The sequence below is a fragment of the Mya arenaria genome, chromosome 10, assembly GCF_026914265.1.
Source record: "Mya arenaria isolate MELC-2E11 chromosome 10, ASM2691426v1".
In the NCBI taxonomy this organism is placed as follows: domain Eukaryota; kingdom Metazoa; phylum Mollusca; class Bivalvia; order Myida; family Myidae; genus Mya; species Mya arenaria.
In genome coordinates this window covers 24,649,282-24,668,726 of record NC_069131.1, presented here as the reverse complement: position 1 = coordinate 24,668,726, position 19,445 = coordinate 24,649,282, and the positions used below count along the sequence as shown (strand labels likewise).

The following is a 19,445-nucleotide window of genomic DNA, read 5'->3' as shown; positions in this document are numbered from 1 at the left end:
TTGTACGTAATTGATTACCTATTCACCACTTGACATGACAAAATTCTGCCATTTGTCAAACTGGTGAAAAATTGTTTTGTTTCCTATCGATAGACTGGCTGACATTTCTATTACATTTGTTTTGAACAGCGAGAAAATGAAAACAGAATACCAACGCACGTATTGACTACAAAATTCACAAACGGGCCATTCAAACGATCACATATGATAATATAGTTTGATTTCATCTTTAATAGGCTTTTAAAGCTCCCACAATATACAAACGTCATTTAATTGATTTTTAAGAAAAATCCTCAGTCAATAGATTTGCACTTTAATGATGTCAGTATGTTCATTGAAAAATGTGATATTAAAAGCAAATATGTATGTTAAATCCTGTACGTAAACATTTGATTAACACTATTGAGCACTTGGTCAAACAGACGGACGTATTGTAACAGGATACTCTTGTAATGTACACAATAGCTAGAGAGGACATACCTACATTTGAAGATGATTAAAAGGCCATTCATGAAGTTTGTAGTGTGTTAAAATGTTCGAAAAACTGGTTTGCATTAAAGGAGAGTGGAAGTTCGTGGAATTTGAGGTAAGTGTATTAACATCTTATTTTTTTTTAAATTTGAAATAGACTTCTGATTGCCTCAGTTTGGTTTAAATAATATTTATTGTATATAAGTACATTAGGACATAAATAACATACATGATAAGTAAGGATTGGGGACGAAGCTTAAAGCCTCTCTCTCTCTCTCTCTCTCTCTCTCTCTCTTTCTCTCCCTCTCTCTCTCTCTCTCTCTCTCTCTCTCTCCTAAAGATAAATCCCGTTTAAGAATAAACATATGGCTTATTGGTGTAAATTGTTTTAAAAAGTTTCAATGTATGATTTAGTTTATTGTCAATATAATAAGTCTAAGTCAAGTTCATTTTCATATCTAGTCTTACTTTGACTTCGTTCCATTTAATTTACTTGCATCATGTGCAGTTTAACATGCAGTCCGAATTCTCAGTAATGTTATCGTTTAGTTTAAGCAGTACAGTTTCTAAGCCATGTCCACGTTCAGTTTTAAAGTAGATTGCAGTTCAGGTTCTAAGCCATGTTCACATTCAGTTTTAAAGTAGATTACAGTTCAGTTTCTAAGCCATATTCACCTTCAGTGTTAAAGTTAAATTACAGTATATTTTCTAAGTCATGTGCACTTTAAGTTTTAAAGTAGATGACAGTACAATTTCTAAGCCATGTTCAACTTCAGTTTTAAAGTAGATGACAGTACAGTTTCTAGGTCATGTTCACGTTCAGTTTTAAAGTAGATTACAGTTCAGTTTCTAAGCCATGTTCACCTTCAGTGTTAAAGTAAAATTACAGTATATTTTCTAAGTCATGTGCACGTTAAGTTTTAAAGTTGATTTCAGTACAGTTTCTAAGCCATGTTTACGTTCAGTGTTAAAGTGATTGAAGTCCAGTTTCTAAGTCATGTTTACTTTAAGTTTTACAGTAGATTGCAGTACAGTTTCTAAGCCATGTCTACTAAACGTTTTACAGTAGATTGCAGTACAGTTTCTAAGCCATGTCTACTAAACGTTTTAAAGTAGATTGCAGTACAGTTTCTAAGCCATGTCTACTAAACGTTTTAAAGTAGATTGCAGTACAGTTTCTAAGCCATGTTCACTTTCAGTTTTAAAGTAGATTGCAGTACAGTTTCTAAGCCATGATCACGTTTAGTGTTAAAGTAGATTGCAGTACAGTTTCTAGGCCATGTTCACTTTCAGCTTTAAAGTAGATTGCAGTGGAGTTTCTAGGCCATGTTCACTTTCAGTTTTAAAGTAGATTGCAGTACAGTTTCTAAGCCCTGTTCACTTTCAGTTTTAAAGTAGATTGAAGTACAGTTTCTAAGCCATGTTCACCTTCAGTGTTAAAGTTGAGTGCAGAACAGTTTCTAAGTCATGTTCACTTTCAGTTTTAAAGTAGATTGCAGTACAGTTTCTAAGCCCTGTTCACTTTCAGTTTTAAAGTAGATTGAAGTACAGTTTCTAAGCCATGTTCACCTTCAGTGTTAAAGTTGAGTGCAGAACAGTTTCTAAGCCATGTTCACGTTCAGTGATAAAGTAGATTGCAGTACAGTTTCTAAGTCATGTTCACTTTCAGTGTTAAAGTTGATTGCAGTACAGTTTCTAAGCCTTGTTCACTTTCAGTGTTAAAGTTGATTGCAGTACTGTTTCTAAGCCATGTTCATGCTCAGTGTTAAAGTAGATTACAGTAGAGTTTCTAAGCCATGTCCACGTTCATTGTTAAAGTTGAGTGCAGAACAGCTTCTAAGCCATGTTCACGTTCAGTGATAAAGTAGAGTGCAGTACAGTTTCTAAGTCATGTTCACGTTCAGTGTTAAAGAAGATTACAGTACAGATTTTAAGTCATGTTCACGTTCAGTGCTAAAGTTGAGTGCAGTACAGTTTCTAAGCCATGTTCACGTTCAGTGTTAAAGTAGATTACAGTACAGTTTCTAGGCCATGTTCACGTTCAGTTTTAAAGTAGATTGCAGTACAGTTTGTACAGTTTCTAAGTCATGTTCACTTTCAGTGTTAAAGTTGATTGCAGTACAGTTTCTAAGCCATGTTCACTTTCAGTGTTAAAGCTGATTGCAGTACAGTTTCTAAGCCATGTTCACGTTCAGTGTTAAAGTAGATTACAGTACAGTTTCTAAGCCATGTTCACTTTCAGTGTTAAAGTTGATTACAGTACAGTTTCTAAGTCATGTTCACGTTATGTTTCAGTTAAATTCCAGTACAGTTTCTAACTCATGTTTACGTTAAGTTTCAGTATAATAGATTCCAGCAGAGTTTGTAGGTCATTTCCCCGTTTTGTTTCAGTTTTAATCCAGTACAGTTTCTAAGTCATATCCACATTATGTTTCAGTTTTTTAAAGTGCAGCTCTTAGTCATGATTTGGTTTAACTTTCATTTTTTTAAAGTACAGTTTTGGTTATCTTTCAGGGGTATTCACGTTAATTTAGATTGCAATCTTGATTAGTTTAAAATTGAGTTTTGTTTTATTACCATTCTCCTTATTCAACTGTCCTAGAATAAAATAAACTTAATAAAGACATTGGCAGCCAATTCAATGTAATGAGGGACACCAAACTAGGCATTTTTATTGAACTTCGAAACGGACCAAATAATGACATGAAATATACTGAGTCACCCTGAAAATTGCTTTCATCAGACAAAGGCGGTAGGATCAGATATCGGAAAAAGGCTAAAGACTTGGCTTAATCGCTATCTATTATAAAGCGAACCAGAAGCCATTTGCCAATGTGTATATCCGAATTCTACCTTCGGTACTTTGGACCGGATTTCTGTTGCAGGAATAACTCAAAATTAATGCAGATATGCGGTGCTTATTTATCGATGTCATCCTATTGACAAATTATTATCTTTGTATGATATTATATCTATATTGACTGGTCCACCTACGATTACCATTTTTTTGTCTGTAAAGGGCGAGGTAGTTTTAGGTGGGGAATGGTTTTGGATTCGGAAATAGCTGATGAAACTTGAAAAAAGAAAATGTTTAAGCAGTTTCTTTTCAATACAAAAATAATTATTCGTAATATAATATAGCTTAGGAAAAGGTCAATTTTACATGTAATTATGATGAATGAATGAATGAATGAATGGATGGATGGATGGATGGATGGATGGATGGATGGATGGATGATGGATGGATGGATGGATGGATGGATGGATGGATGGATGGATGGATGGATGAATGAATGAATGAATGAATGAATGAATGAATGAATGAATGAATGAATGAATGAATGAATGAATGAATGAATGAATGAATGAATGAATGAATGAATGAACGGATGGACGGATGGGTCGGTGGGTGGATGATTGAATGATTGAATGAATGATTGAATGAATGAATGAATGAATAAATGAATGAATGAATGAATGAATGAATGAATGAATGAATGAATGAATGAATGAATGAATGAATGAATGAATGAATGAATGAATGAATGAACGAACGGATGGACGGATGGGTCGGTGGGTGGATGATTGAATGATTGAATGAATGAATGAATGAATGAATGAATGAATGAATGAATGAATGAATGAATGAATGAATGAATGAATGAATGAATTAAGTAAGTAATGAACTAATTAATAATTTTATATCTAAAGACCGGAAACATGTTAAGCTGACAATTATTATTATTATTATTATTATTATTATTATTATTTGTGAAAAAATCACTGCTGACTCACTGTCGTTGGCAGCTTTCGACGATAAATTTGCAGTTAACGAAAAGCTATTCGGAAAATGTGCTAAATTAAGCCATATTTTATCCATATTCTATCGAATATGTGCAATACCTCGGGTTTTATGGCATTACAAGATATCTTAACTATGTTTACATAGGCATAGTAGGCTTCCTAGGTGAAGTTTGCACAAGCCTAATCAACAAACAAGTATAACATTAAGATCAATGTGTCTTCAATAAAAAAGATAGTGATAATTCAATAGTTTCCGATTGATATTTGTTATGTAATTTACGTCAAATTAAGTTCCCTATGTTTGCATTAAGAAAATTATTAGTTCGAAACGCGTAAGCACAAATTAATATTTATAAAATTTGTTTAAAATGCGTCCCTTTTGTGTGTCTTTTAATACTATACCGAATAAGAATCAAGAAGTGAGTGTATACAATTTAGGATATTTAACAAAACTCTTTTAATATGTTCGAAACAAATCGTGACTTGGCTTAAATGTAAGGGTAAAATGTTGAAAATGGTTGGAATATTATACAACAGACATTAACAGATTTCTCAAACTCATGAAAGCTCAGAAAAAGGTAAAGTAAACCTAGCTTTGGAAATAGATAGAGCTGAGGAGGAATTCATTAAACATCTTAAGTCATTTATTAACTTAAGTCGATTTCCTAAGATATTCATATTCAATTATAAGAAAGGTAAATCTGTTTTCTTTACATTAAAGGGTGTATTTTAAATCAAATCAATGAAATCAGACTATTTCAGATATTATAAAGCAATTATATCAGTTGATAAGTAAGTTACTTAACTTTGGAAAATGACTTAATTTTTTAAACGACTTAAGTTATGAAATGACTTAAGATGTTTTATGAATGTCGGTCCAGGTTCATATCTTACATAATTTCGAAAATAGCATTATTTAATAGTTTCCCTGTTGTTGTTATTTTTGTTGTTGTTTTGTGTTTTGTTGTTGTTGTTTTTTTAAAAATAACATGGCTGTGAAGAATTTGGTGTTTGTTCAGCACGACGGCGAAAAAAGAATAAAAATAACTAATCAATGTTGTGTTTTAGTGTATGTATATTGTCGTGCATGGATGAAAACCCAAGTAAACTATAAAGCATTGTCGTGCATGGATGAAAACCCAAGTAAACTATACAGCATTGTCGTGCATGGATGAAAACCCAAGTAAACTATACAGCCTACGGTCATAAAACAGACCCTATGGATTAAGTGGTTTTTAAACTTAAACGATTTGATTAATTACGATTATCATCATTTAGACGTGAATTCACGACAGAACGTATGTTTATGGACATAGAGATATAATAGACATAAATGACACTGGTTTTGAATCAATGGTACCGAAAGTATCAGAATGGATCAGGTTTCAAATAATTGTAGGAAGTATTACAAACTCAATTTAACAGATTATCGGCGATATGTAATTAAGATAGCTTTTAATAAAGTTATTGGACAAACTCGTAATAATTAGATCTGTTTTTGCAGAGTTTGAGCAAAACTTCCTATAAATGAATCATACCGGTTTAGAAGCTTTTTATGTTTTTGAAAGTTCTTCTTAATAATTGCAAATATCAAAAATGTGAACTGCCTCATGGTCGCTGCTACTGGGTGTACATAATGTGTTTAAATGTTAACCTCATTGTGTTGGGCCGATTTTTTATGAATTGTTTTGCTCTAAATTTGTGAAAAGTATAATTCTGTCCGTTTATGACATTGGCATAATTTTCAAAATTTCTCAATAAACCACTAAGTTATCATAGAGACATTGCCAAACTGTTATCATAGAGACTTTGCCAAAACGCTATTAAATAGACATTGCCACGACGCCATCATAGAGATATTGCCACAAGGTTATTATAGAGACTCAAATTGCCCCAACAATATTATAGAGACATTGTCACAACGTTATCATAGCGACATTGTCACAACGTTATCATAGAGACATTGTCACAACGTTATAAAAGAGACATTGCCACAACGTTATCATAGCGACATTGTCACAACGTTATCATAGCGACATTGTCACAACGTTATCATAGCGACATTGTCACAACGTTATCATAGAGACATTGCCACAACGTTATCATAGAGACATTGCCACAAAGTTATCATAGAGACATTGCCACAACGGTATCATAGAGACGTTGCCACAACGTTATCATAGAGACATTGCCACAACGTCATCATAGAGACATTGCCACAACGTTATCATAGAGACATTGCCACAACGTCATCATAGAGACATTGCCACAACGTTATCATAGAGACATTGTCACAACGTTATCATAGAGACATTGCCACAACGTTGCCACAACGTTATCATAGAGACATTGTCACAATGTTACCATAGAGACATTGCCACAACGTCATCGTAGAGACATTGCCACAACGTTATCAAAGAGACATTGCCACAACGTCATCGTAGAGACATTGCCACAACGGTATCATAGAGACATTGCCACAACGTCATCGTAGCGACATTGCCACAACGTCATCATAGAGACATTGCCACAACGCTATCAAAGAGACATTGCCACAACGGTATCAAAGAGACATTGCCACAACGTCATCATAGAGACATTGCCACAGCGTTATCACAGAGACATTGCCACAACGGTATCATAGAGACATTGCCACAACGTCATCGTAGCGACATTGCCACAACGTCATCATAGAGACATTGCCACAACGCTATCAAAGAGACATTGCCACAATGGTATCAAAGAGACATTGCCACAACGTCATCATAGAGACATTGCCACAACGTCATCGTAGAGACATTGCCACAACGTTATCAAAGAGACATTGCCACAACGTCATCGTAGAGACATTGCCACAACGGTATCATAGAGACATTGCCACAACGCTATCAAAGAGACATTGCCACAACGGTATCAAAGAGACATTGCCACAACGTCATCATAGATACATTGTCACAGCGTTATCAAAGAGACATTGCAACAACGTTATCATATAGACATTGCCACAGCGTTATCACAGAGACATTGCCACAACGTTATCATAGAGACATTGCCACAACGTTATCATAGAGACATTGCCACAACGTCATCATAGAAACATTGCCGCAACGTTATCAAAGAGACATTGCCACAACGTCATCGTAGAGACATTGCCACAACGGTATCATAGAGACATTGCCACAACGCTATCAAAGAGTCATTGCCACAACGTTATCATAGAGACATTGCCACAGCGTTATCAAAGAGACATTGCCACAACGTTATCAAAGAGACATTGCCACAACGTCATCATAGAGACATTGCCACAACGTTATCATAGAGACATTGCCACAACGTTATCAAAGAGACATTGACACAACGTTATCACAGAGACATTGCCACAACGTTATCATAGAAACATTGCCAGAACGCTATCAAAGAGACATTGCCACAACGCTATCAAAGAGACATTGCCAGAACGCTATCATAGAGACATTGCCACAACGCTATCAAAGAGACATTGCCACAACGTTATCATAGAGACATTGCCACAACGCTATCAAAGAGACATTGCCACAACGTTATCATAGAGACATTGCCACAACGCTATCAAAGAGACATTGCCACAACGTCATCATAGAGACATTGCCACAACGCTATCAAAGAGACATTGCCACAACGTTATCATAGAGACATTGCCACAGCGTTATCACAGAGACATTGCCACAACGTCATCATAGAGACATTGCCACAGCGTTATCATAGAGACATTGACACAACGTTATCATAGAGACATTTCCACAGCGTTATCAAAGAGACATTGACACAACGTTATCACAGAGACATTGCCACAGCGTTATCATAGAGACATTGCCACAACGTTATCAAAGAGACATTGCCACAACGTTATCATAGAGACATTGACACAACGTTATCAAAGAGACATTGCCACAACGTTATCATAGAGCCATTGACACAACGTTATCAAAGAGACATTGACACAACGTTATCATAGAGACATTGACACAACGTTATCAAAGAGACATTGCCACAACGTTATCATAGAGACATTGACACAACGTTATCAAAGAGACATTGCCACAACGTTATCATAGAGACATTGACACAACGTTATCATAGAGACATTGCCACAACGTTATCAAAGAGACATTGACACAACGTTATCATAGAGACATTGCCACAGCGTTATCAAAGAGACATTGACACAACGTTATCACAGAGACATTGCCACAACGTTATCACAGAGACATTGACACAACGTTATCACAGAGACATTGCCACAACGTTATCACAGAGACATTGCCACAACGTTATCAAAGAGACATTGCCACAACGTTATCACAGAGACATTGCCACAACGTTATCAAAGAGACATTGCCACAACGTTATCACAGAGACTTTGCCACAACGTTATCAAAGAGACATTGCCACAACGTTATCACAGAGACATTGCCACAACGTTATCAAAGAGACATTGCCACAACGTTATCACAGAGACATTGCCACAACGTTATCACAGAGACTTTGCCACAACGTTATCACAGAAACATTGCCACAACGTTATCACAGAGACTTTGCCACAAGGTTATCACAGAGACATTGCCACAACGTTATCATAGAGACAATGCGACATCATTCTTATAGCGTTTAATCAATTCTTAAGCTTTAGTTTTAGATTTCCTGTTTGCCTAAACAGAATATACAGCGTATGAGGTTTTTTTCTAAATGAATAATTTGATTTAAAAAGAACATCAACAAAGTATGCAATGATCTTGCTTAAAATGAAGGTATTCGTACCTTAAGATAAGTATAATGTATGTATAATTGCATGCGTCCTTTAAGTAAGTTTGATTTGTTCCTGCTGAAGGTTACTAGATTAAATGAACATGATAAAAACAGTGTCGTTTTGTATAAGAGTTTCAGATAATTCAAGGATAGTGTTATGGCTGCAATTTAAAAAAAAATGAATGTGAAATTATATTGAAATATCTTATAATATTGAGCTCCGCAATATAAGCATATCCCTTATTCGTAATTACGGTTAACCATGAAAAGAGCAAAAGGTCTTTACTAAAAATATTATAATACAGTATGCAGTTTATCTCGGCATCGTTTACGTTTTCATTGGGGTTTTTTTTTTGCTTCTGTGATCGGAAGAATAAGAAAATAAAATGATTTTAACTTCATTAAAGTGTATACATGAAGAAGCCGCAAAGCCTGTATATTTACGTTTGAACTATAAAGCAAAAAATACTATATTTACCGGCATATGGTATGTTCATTTGACATAAAAAAAACTCGGCCATTTCCGGCAAGGTTCGGGATTTATGTCGGATACTAGCCGAGTTGTTCCGATTGCCATTTCCCCCCAGCGAAGGGGTACCTTTCGCTTGTTGTGGGAGCATTACATTTGTGTAATAATTTGGAAGATATAATGTAATTATTTAATGAGGATAATCAAAGTCATCGTGATTTTTGAAAATACATAATGTTGAACAATGTCATTAAAGTTTATTATCTCACATATTTTTATGGGATTTATAGTTTTATAATGTTTTAATTGAATGTGTTGTGGTGTTTTTCAAAGCTTTTATTTGGATTAAAAGGACAAAAACGATTGAAGAAGAAATAAAAACATTGGATAATTTGTAAAATGGGATTGGAAATCTTTAACAAAAGATATAATTGAAGATTAAAAGTCAGTAAGAGAATTTCAAAACTGTTAGAATTTGTTTGAAGATGAGATTAATACCATGATCGTGTTAGAAACATTACATGATAGTTTTTAGACGATTACTGATGTGCGCTTGATTCTTACTGCGGGATTACAAATGAAATTAAAATATCATTCATCGGAATAAAGTCATGACCGCGCTAGTGTGTGCAAGTTGGATGTTAGTGTAATCGGAGATCTGCAAATTGAGATTCATTTTGTAAAACCCGTTTTATGTCATTATTCATATCTAATGATAATAGCATATCGATGCGTTTATCATTCAATTATCTGTAATTTCTATTATAATATTCACATGAAAACGAGATGATTTAGAGAATTATAACAGATCATATGAACATATTTGGGATTTGATTTACCTTATTTAACTTTAGTAGGAGGTAAAACAGTATTTCGGGTTTAGTTCTAATGTGCCTTATTTCTTAACACAGAACACACAGCATGATTATTTTTTCAAATTAATTCTATTTGGTGTGAATGTAATTATAGTATCATGTCTTTAGGCTCATTTTTAATAATAACTTAATAAATTCCGGCATTCTTGGCGGAAAATGTATATTGAGTTATAAGAATGCTGTCAAAAACTGATGGAGTTTGGCAAGTGACTATTTTTAGAAATGTTACAGGAAAAAATGATTTTTGAAAATATATAATGTTGAAAAAGACAAAAACTTGTCACATATATTTGTAGTTTTTTACTGTTTTTATTGAATGTGCTGTTGTTGTTTTTTCAAAAGCTTTTATATTCGAATTTAACGGAGGACAAAATAAGAGTAAAGTAGGAGTAAAAACATTGGATTATTTATAATACGGGATTGAAGATATTAAAAAATTTTTTAAAGGTTTAAAAAAGAAGAAAAAAGTAAAAAAAAAATGTGTTTTCGGTGACATGGGGATTTTAGGAATTTTTGGAGTTTACATACATGTAAAAACATCTGAAGAAAAGGTGTGAAAGGAAATAAACGTTTTACTGTTATACAAATAAAAAAGAAAATGAAGGATAAGGTTAAAAAGAAGCTGCTAAAATGTATGAGTTTTACGACCAGAAAACCAAAACCGCCAGTGGAACGACGCCATTCAGTGAACATGGATGGACATGACTTTTCCGAGAAGGACTATGAACCAAACGAAGCGACTAGCGACTCAGTTTCTAACAAATCAAAACCACCGTCAGTGAAACGGCAGAACTCTATAAGACTGTCGAAGAAATCAGACAGCGCTTTAAGCACAGGAACTTCTGAAATTTCTACAAAATCGCGTTTAAGAGCGGCAGCAAAGGCTGTCAATTTAATTGGTAATTTGCACGCGTCTGAACCTACATATTTTCAGGTAAGAGGACACATACTTTGGCAAACTTTTATATCCTGTTCCGAAATTTCAGACATTTATAAAATTTAATAATGTTTATTTACGACATAAGGTAATGTGGCCTAACGTTCGAACCAAAAACCAAAAAAAAAAACACTGATATAATTCTGAAATATGTACATATTAATTAAAATACCACGCAGGAATATATAATAAGCGTTAAAAGCATCTTCTTTCAACTTTTATTACATTATTTAGAACTGGAAAAAAAGTTGTTTGAACAAGCCTAACATACTTAAATGTCCGATTCTTTCGGGTGTAAGGACAAGTTTTGGTCCCGTATAACATGATCAAGTTCAGGGCACTGTTTTTATACCACGCAGGAATATATAATTAGCGTAAAAGGCATCTTCTTTCACCTTTAATTACATTATTTAAAACTGGATAAAAAAGTTGTTTGAACAAGTCTAACATACTAAAATGTCCGATTCTTTCGGGTGTAAGTTTTGGTCCCGTATAACATGATCAAGCTCAGCGCACTAATTTTTATTTAGTTTATATTGTGTAATAATCTCTTTTTAAAGAATTTTGAGGCTTTTACAGGAACTGATATATTGGATAAATAAGATAAACTACTGTTTGTTATGTAAACTCATATTTCAGTAGGTAGTCTTACTAAACGAAATAAGATACACAAACGAGTTACGCTTAAGAATGTTTAAGAAACAGGGGCATTGTCTACTTGAGTGATGCAAGACTGATTTAGCTCAGGCGTGACGCATGTAGCTCACACAAGACGCCTATATCTCACACGTGACGCATTTAGCTCACACGTGACGCAAAAAGCTCACATCTGACGCATAAAGCTCACACGTGGCGCAGAAAGCTCACATGTGGCGCATGTAGCTCACACGGGACGCAAATAGCTCACATCTGACGCACATAGCTCACACGTGGCGCGTATAGCTCACACGTGGCGCATATAGCTCACACGTGGCGCATCTAACTCACACGTGGCGCATATAGCTCACACGTAACGCGTATAGCTCACACAAGACGCGTATAGCTTACACGTGACGCGTATAGCTCACATGTGACGCATGAAGCTCACAAGTGACGCGTATAGCTCACACGTGACGCGTATAGCTCACACGTGACGCGTATAGCTCACATGTGACGCATTTAGCTCACACAAGACGCGTATAGTTCACACATGACGCATTTAGCTCAGGCGTGACGCATGTAGCTCACACAAGACGCCTATATCTCACACGTGACGCGTATAGCTCACACGTGACGCGTATAGCTCACATGTGACGCATGAAGCTCACAAGTGACGCGTATAGCTCACACGTGACGCGTATAGCTCACATGTGACGCGTATAGCTCACACGTGACGCGTATAGCTCACACGTGACGCGTATAGCTCACATGTGACGCGTATAGCTCACACGTGACACGTATAGCTCACATGTGACGCATGAAGCTTACACGTGGCGCATATAGCTCACACGAGGCGCATAAAGTTCACACTTGACGCATAAAGCTCACACGTGGCGCGAATAGCTCACACGTGACGCATATAGTTCACACTTGACACATAAAGCTTTCGCGTGAGTTATACGCAGAATGAGCTTAAAGCGGTCCTTTAAAATGTAAATGACACAGAATCACTGGCGTGTAGGTTTAACTCAGGAAAGAGATTTTATACAAATAAACAATATTTCGATGATTTGTTTTCTGTTTTTTTCTAAGATTGATTATTTTTTGGAATGATGGATTGATTGATTATTTGTTTGTTTGATTGATTGATTGATCGAATGATTGAATGAATGATTGATTGAAAACGGGATTATCCAGGATCTTAACTTTTTGTTTAACATCGATTTGTGTTTGTTTTCTTTGATACTTGTTTCCTAAGCATATTTGCATACCCTGCCTTGGGTAAATATATCCATAGTGGCTTTAAATAGGAAGTGTTTAACGTCGATAAGTGGGTTGTGTGTTTGGTATTTAATTCATTAGTTGGAAAAAAAATTCTTTAACTGTTCGGCCACACCAAATTAACGTTTTGTTTCTCGGATTTTCACCAAAAAAAATGTTTGAGCGAGCGAACGAAAAAATACAATTTCGTCAGTTTTTATAAAACCAGAGTGAAGAACGAAAATATATTTTTCTTATAATCAATATAATTATGAAGGATTGTTCAATATAATTGCCCTTTAACCAATTTGAATGCAATCTTGAACTGAACCTCTACTGGACAATGGAAAAAGTGGTTCATCATCATCATCATCATCATCATCATCTTCATCATCATCATCATCATCATCATCATCATCATCATCATCATCATCATCATCATCATCATCATCATCATCATCAATAAAATCATCATCATCATCATCATCATCATCATCATCATCATCATCATCATCATCATCATCATCATCATCAATAAAGTCATCATCATCATCATCATCATCATCATCATCATCATCATCATCATCATCATCATCATCATCATCATCGCCTATTATACGCTTATTTTCGCTCTTACCCAAATAACTTAATAACAGATAACACAATATAAACAGGAAAAGTGGTCACATGGCAAATGTCTTTTAAAATCACAAAGCTAATCGCTCTTTAAACGTGTTCTAACCTTCAAAAATTAATTGGACTGGTGCAGAATAACCTGTACTTTTTGTCAAGTTCAATTTAAGTGACAATGGGCTCAGCCATTTGGAAGTCATTGTAAATCTGTACGAGTCATTAAAAATGAACTTTCTGTTAAATATATGTGATCGATAGTCATATGCTTGATACTCGACAACTTTTTTCGTATGAAAATCTCCTAAATTAGCATATACTATATTTTCGAAATGTTTGTCAGGGGTATATCAGCCATTATGTCCGTGGTGTATTTAAGCTCGGTAAGAAATGCGCTATATTGTATATAACAATGCTCTTTTGTTTATTTTAAGATTTAAATTGGCGGTTTTTAAATACATGATTTCTTTCTACTTATTTGCTATTGTTATCCCCCCTAGATGTTCGACCAATTTGCTCTTGGAAGCACCCTTACATGTTCTACCAATGTATTATCTATTGGTTTCCCCCTTACATCTTCAACCTATTTGCTATTGTTATTCTTCTTACAGTGTCTACCTATTTACCATTGTTATCCCGCTCACAGTTTATATCTATGTATTTGCTATTTGTATCTCCCCTTACATTTTCTACCTATCTGTTATTTGTATCTCCCCTTACATTTTCTACCTATCTGCTATTTGTATCTCCCCTTACATGTTCTACCTATCTGCTATTTGTATCTCCCCTTACATTTTCTACCTATCTGTTATTTGTATCTCCTCTTACATTTTCTACCTATCTGCTATTTGTATCTCCCCTTACATTTCCTACCTATTTGCTATTTGTATCTCCCCTCACATTTTCTAGCAGATACCTATCTGCTATTTGTATCTCCCCTTACATTTTCTACCTATCTGCTATTTGTATCTCCCCTTACATTTTCTACCTATCTGCTATTTGTATCTCCCCTTACATTTTCTACCTATCTGCTATTTGTATCTCCCCTTATATTTTCTACCTATCTGCTATTTGTATCTCCCCTTACATTTTCTACCTATCTGCTATTTGTATCTCCCCTTACATTTTCTACCTATCTGCTATTTGTATCTCCCCTTACATTTTCTACCTATCTGCTATTTGTATCTCCCCTTACATTTTCTACCTATCTGCTATTTGTATCTCCCCTTACATTTTCTACCTATCTGCTATTTGTATCTCCCCTTACATTTTCTTCCTATCTGATATTTGTATCTCCCCTTACATTTTCTACCTATCTGCTATTTGTATCTCCCCTTACATTTTCTACCTATCTGCTATTTGTATCTCCCCTTACATTTTCTACCTATCTGCTATTTGTATCTCCCCTTACATTTTCTACCTATCTGCTATTTGTATCTCCCCTTACATTTTCTACCTATCTGCTATTTGTATCTCCCCTTACATTTTCTACCTATCTGCTATTTGTATCTCCCCTTACATTTTCTACCTATCTGCTATTTGTATCTCCCCTTACATTTTCTACCTATCTGCTATTTGTATCTCCCCTTACATTTTCTACCTATCTGCTATTTGTATCCCCCCCTTACATTTTCTACCTATTTGCTATTTGTATCCCCCTTACATTTCCTACCTATTTGCTCTCATCCCCCACCCCTACAAATAAGTTTTAGGCATATGAACTCGTTCTTCTCTACCCCCAAACTGTGTGTCTTCGACTCCTCGTATGGTCTTAAACCTGAAAGCATTTCCTACAAATGACCACCCTGACAAGGGAAGCGTTTGTTCTTCACCAAATTTGTCTAGAATTAGGACCCTTTGTCATTTATTATACAAACCCCGTTGGCTCGAAGTCACAGGGACCGGTGAAAATACCTCGAGCCTCGGAACATTTAAGCCAAGCGGGAATGCTTACATTCAGTTTAAAGAAATTGGTCTTTAACATCAAGTTCGAGCCAACAAGGAGTTCAAGCCAAAAGAGTTCGAGCTAACGGGGCTGGAATGTAGTTTAATAGTGTATTCAAATGCATAAAAGTCATTGGCCTATGAGCATTCATCAATGTAATTCATAACATATATAATTATATACAAATATGTCAATCGCTCGTTGGTAACAATATATATGAACATAATAAATGTATACTTATTTATGCTAACAAGTCACTAACAAAACATAAAGTTTACATATAAAGTACACATAGTATATTATATTATCAAAGTGAGGCGACCGTTGTTCCAAAATTATAATGTATTATGTAACATGTTCATAAATAGAAAAATAAGTTTTTAAGTATAAAAGCCTTGCGGATAATCAAAGCTAATTTCCCTGTAAAATGTTTGGGTATATTTTGTCTATTCCAATAGTGTTTATATACGCATTGTCCTCATTATATAAAGATAAGATTAGTGTCTTAGACTTGTCACTGTCTTCGACATTCACCCCTTTTCTGGCGTGTTCGTGCCTTTTTTGCAAAATGTTGCGTAAGTCGTTCTTTTGTTCCAATTGATGACCTTATAATAGTTCGCCAGTTAAGTCAGTATTTATAATATCAGATAAGCTGTTCATCCATGTGTAATTGCCTTGTGAAAGCTACTGAAAAGGTTTTACTATACCATAAACAATTGTTTATTTTGTTGAAATCACATTTCAAACTGTGAACAAAGCCAGCCAATATTATTCAACTTCTTTCCATTGTCACTGTTATTATTGTTAAACCCATAAAAAAAGTCGCAGGCGTTCAGGGGCGTATTTAGGCAAACTCAAGTTCGGGCGTTCAAATCAATTTTAGTTCCCCCCGAATGGACAAGTGCTTGATTTTCAAAATCAGGAATCAAAATTCAAGTCTTAGACTAAATTATAAAAATAATTTATTGCTTTTTGAATGTTATTATTTCAAAATGTCCCTACGGATGGGAACTACCCTCTTTAACATATTGGTGCCGAAACAATGGTATAGACACTACGAGCGAATATTTATAAATGAATAAGATACGCCCCTGAACTTGGCAATAAAATGTACCCGGCCAAATTGCATATAATAAAAGAACAGATATACTTAAGTTGGATGTTTTGAATTCCATCCGTCTGTGCCATGGATACTTTTGCGTGGAGTTTATGAATTAATTTATGGAAAAATATGGACTTATTGTGATATTCGCTATTTATGCCATGGTATTGTGTACATAGTATACATCTCTAAACGGCTATGAAATATGCTCTTAAAAATAGAAATAAAACGATAAAAAAAAAAATACGAGTATAATATATAAAATTTGATAGTTAAATGTAATAAAATTACTTCATACTGACCCATTGCTGGAAGGAGTGGGGCTGACACCTCCCCGTAAATTGTAGAAGTTTATTATGTATATAATAGGACAATTCATGTTAAATATAATAAATATAAAATGGGCGTACACTAAAATACAATGAATGAGCCCATTTAGTTCGACAAGCCCTATTTCACTCTTAGAATAAACCTTTTGTCAGTTCCCGGTGAAGATGGCGCACATCCTCTTCCTCTATCGTTAAACTTTAAAGCTGGAATACGGGCATAAAATAAAAGTGGAAACGCTAGAATACGGCAAAAGACACTTAACACTTTAGGCATCTTCTAGGCATTATACTTAATTTGATAACCATATATTTTCAGGAACCTAAACAGGCAGAAGATCCGTACACTGTTCTGAAGACCCAAGCCTGCGACGGTATGTTACTTGCAATTATAATAGATTACATAATAGTAAATGCAAATATCAATGTCACCAGTCTAAAAAAAGAGAAAAATACGTTTAAGGGCTTTTACCTGTATAATCGTTATGTTTCAATCTTAACGTCGCTTGCGTATCATGGCAGACATGCAGGACCAATGTTGTCCGTATAGTCGTCTTCGTTGGCGTCTGCGCCGTTGTTGACCTAGCAAAGGAATAACAACTAAATTCAAAATGTTTTGCTTTTCAATGTCCATGCTTTTTCAAAGGAGGGATCTTTATTGGGTCGGGTTTTTCTATTTTTAGCCTATATTGTATAAAGGTTATATATGTTTGTTTCAGTGTTTCAAACCTGACAGTGAAACACACATTTTTTTTCTTTTTTATTATATTCTTTAAAGGAAATAAAAATGTATAAACTTTCAGAGAAACCATATGGTCGCGCAAAATATTACTTCAAAATTTGGTTTTAAAAATAAGGGGACATATTCTAGTTTTTCAACTCTGTCTAACATTGTTATTGTTGTTTTTTCAGCCATACGCAATGCATTCAGTTTGGCATTTCCGGAAGGGGAAGAACTCAAGCTGAATATTGACAATGCGTTTCCCTTGCTTAAGTCCCTTGGATTTAACCCCCACGTTGAGAAAGTGGTAGATCTAGTCAGAGAATCGGGCATAGAATGTAAGTATTGCTGTAGTTATTTCTCTTTTCAAAATGACGGGATGGTGATGATGATGATGATGATGATGATGATGATGATGATGATGATGATGATGATGATGATGATGATGATGATGATTATGATGATGATGATGATGATGATAAAGACGGTGATAAAGATGATGATGATGGTGATGGTGATGGTGGTGGTAATGATGATGATGATCATGATGATGATGTTGATGTTTATGATGATGGTGATTAAGATGATGAATGATGATGATGATGATAATGATGATGATGATAATGATGATGATGATGATGATGATGATGATGATGATGATGATGATGATGATGATGATGATGATGATGATGATGATGTCAATGATGATAATGATAATGATGATGATGATGATGATGATGATGATGATGAATCGTAAATTATTATTTACAGCATTTGGGGAGATCGATCCTACGGAATTTGAAACTGTAGTGCTTGGTCTAGTCCAGACTAAAGATGCAGAACTATGGGATAAACGCCTGGAGGAAAAACAACGTCAACACGATCTTCGGGAGGCGGAGAAGGCGAAAAAAGAGGCGGATCTTATAAAACTAGAAGCAGGTATGAACGAGTGAAATGGTGCATTATGATTGCTCTTAATTTAAACAACGAGTGACTCTGAGTCTCATTTGGGAATATTAATTAAGATATTCCAGATAAAACTATAAGTAACGTCCATGGCCGCTCGTGTAAGACTGAGGGTAGGGTGTTTTGTGGAAACGAGGTTTACCGAGTGAACAAGTTGCGCGAGGGTTGGGATAAACATATCTTACACGATCGGCCATGGTGGGTGCGTTTTCTCCCAACTCAGTAAAACAAAATAGTGAAGAAGTATTAAAAAAATACATAAGGGTGCTTTTTGATCTTTCCCCGTGGTCAAAATAAGGATTTCCGGTATGATCAAATTTTTGGATCTACTTATTTGGGGTGGGTGAAAAGCTAATGCGCGTATAGGTTAATTGGTTTTGTTATAACGATGCTTATCCCAGATCTTTCCTTCTGTGACAGTATTCGGATTGAAGTCGGGCATGTTGATGGAAGGCCTGTTTATTAATACCAAACGTAAAACTTAAAAAGTACTTAAAGTAGTATTATAAAATATT

The 19,445-nt window shown here is 35.0% G+C and overlaps 1 protein-coding gene across 4 annotated transcripts in view; it reads left to right on the top strand.

Moving 5' to 3' along the window:
- The first annotated feature begins 273 nt into the window (after positions 1-273).
- LOC128205150 (uncharacterized) overlaps positions 274-19,445 on the top strand; it is a 33,411-nt gene continuing 14,239 nt past the window's right edge. Inside the window, exons 1-5 of one of the 4 annotated variants that reach the window (XM_052906599.1) lie at positions 10,031-10,208; positions 10,747-11,338; positions 17,563-17,617; positions 18,156-18,302; positions 18,736-18,903. In XM_052906599.1, coding sequence (XP_052762559.1) covers positions 11,003-11,338; positions 17,563-17,617; positions 18,156-18,302; positions 18,736-18,903 — 706 coding nt within the window. In that variant the 5' untranslated portion in view covers positions 10,031-10,208; positions 10,747-11,002. Of the gene's footprint in view, positions 587-10,030; positions 10,209-10,512; positions 11,339-16,964; positions 17,082-17,562; positions 17,618-18,155; positions 18,303-18,735; positions 18,904-19,445 lie in introns of those variants that run through there. The other 3 variants (XM_052906598.1, XM_052906600.1, XM_052906602.1) reach the window with 3 other exon arrangements.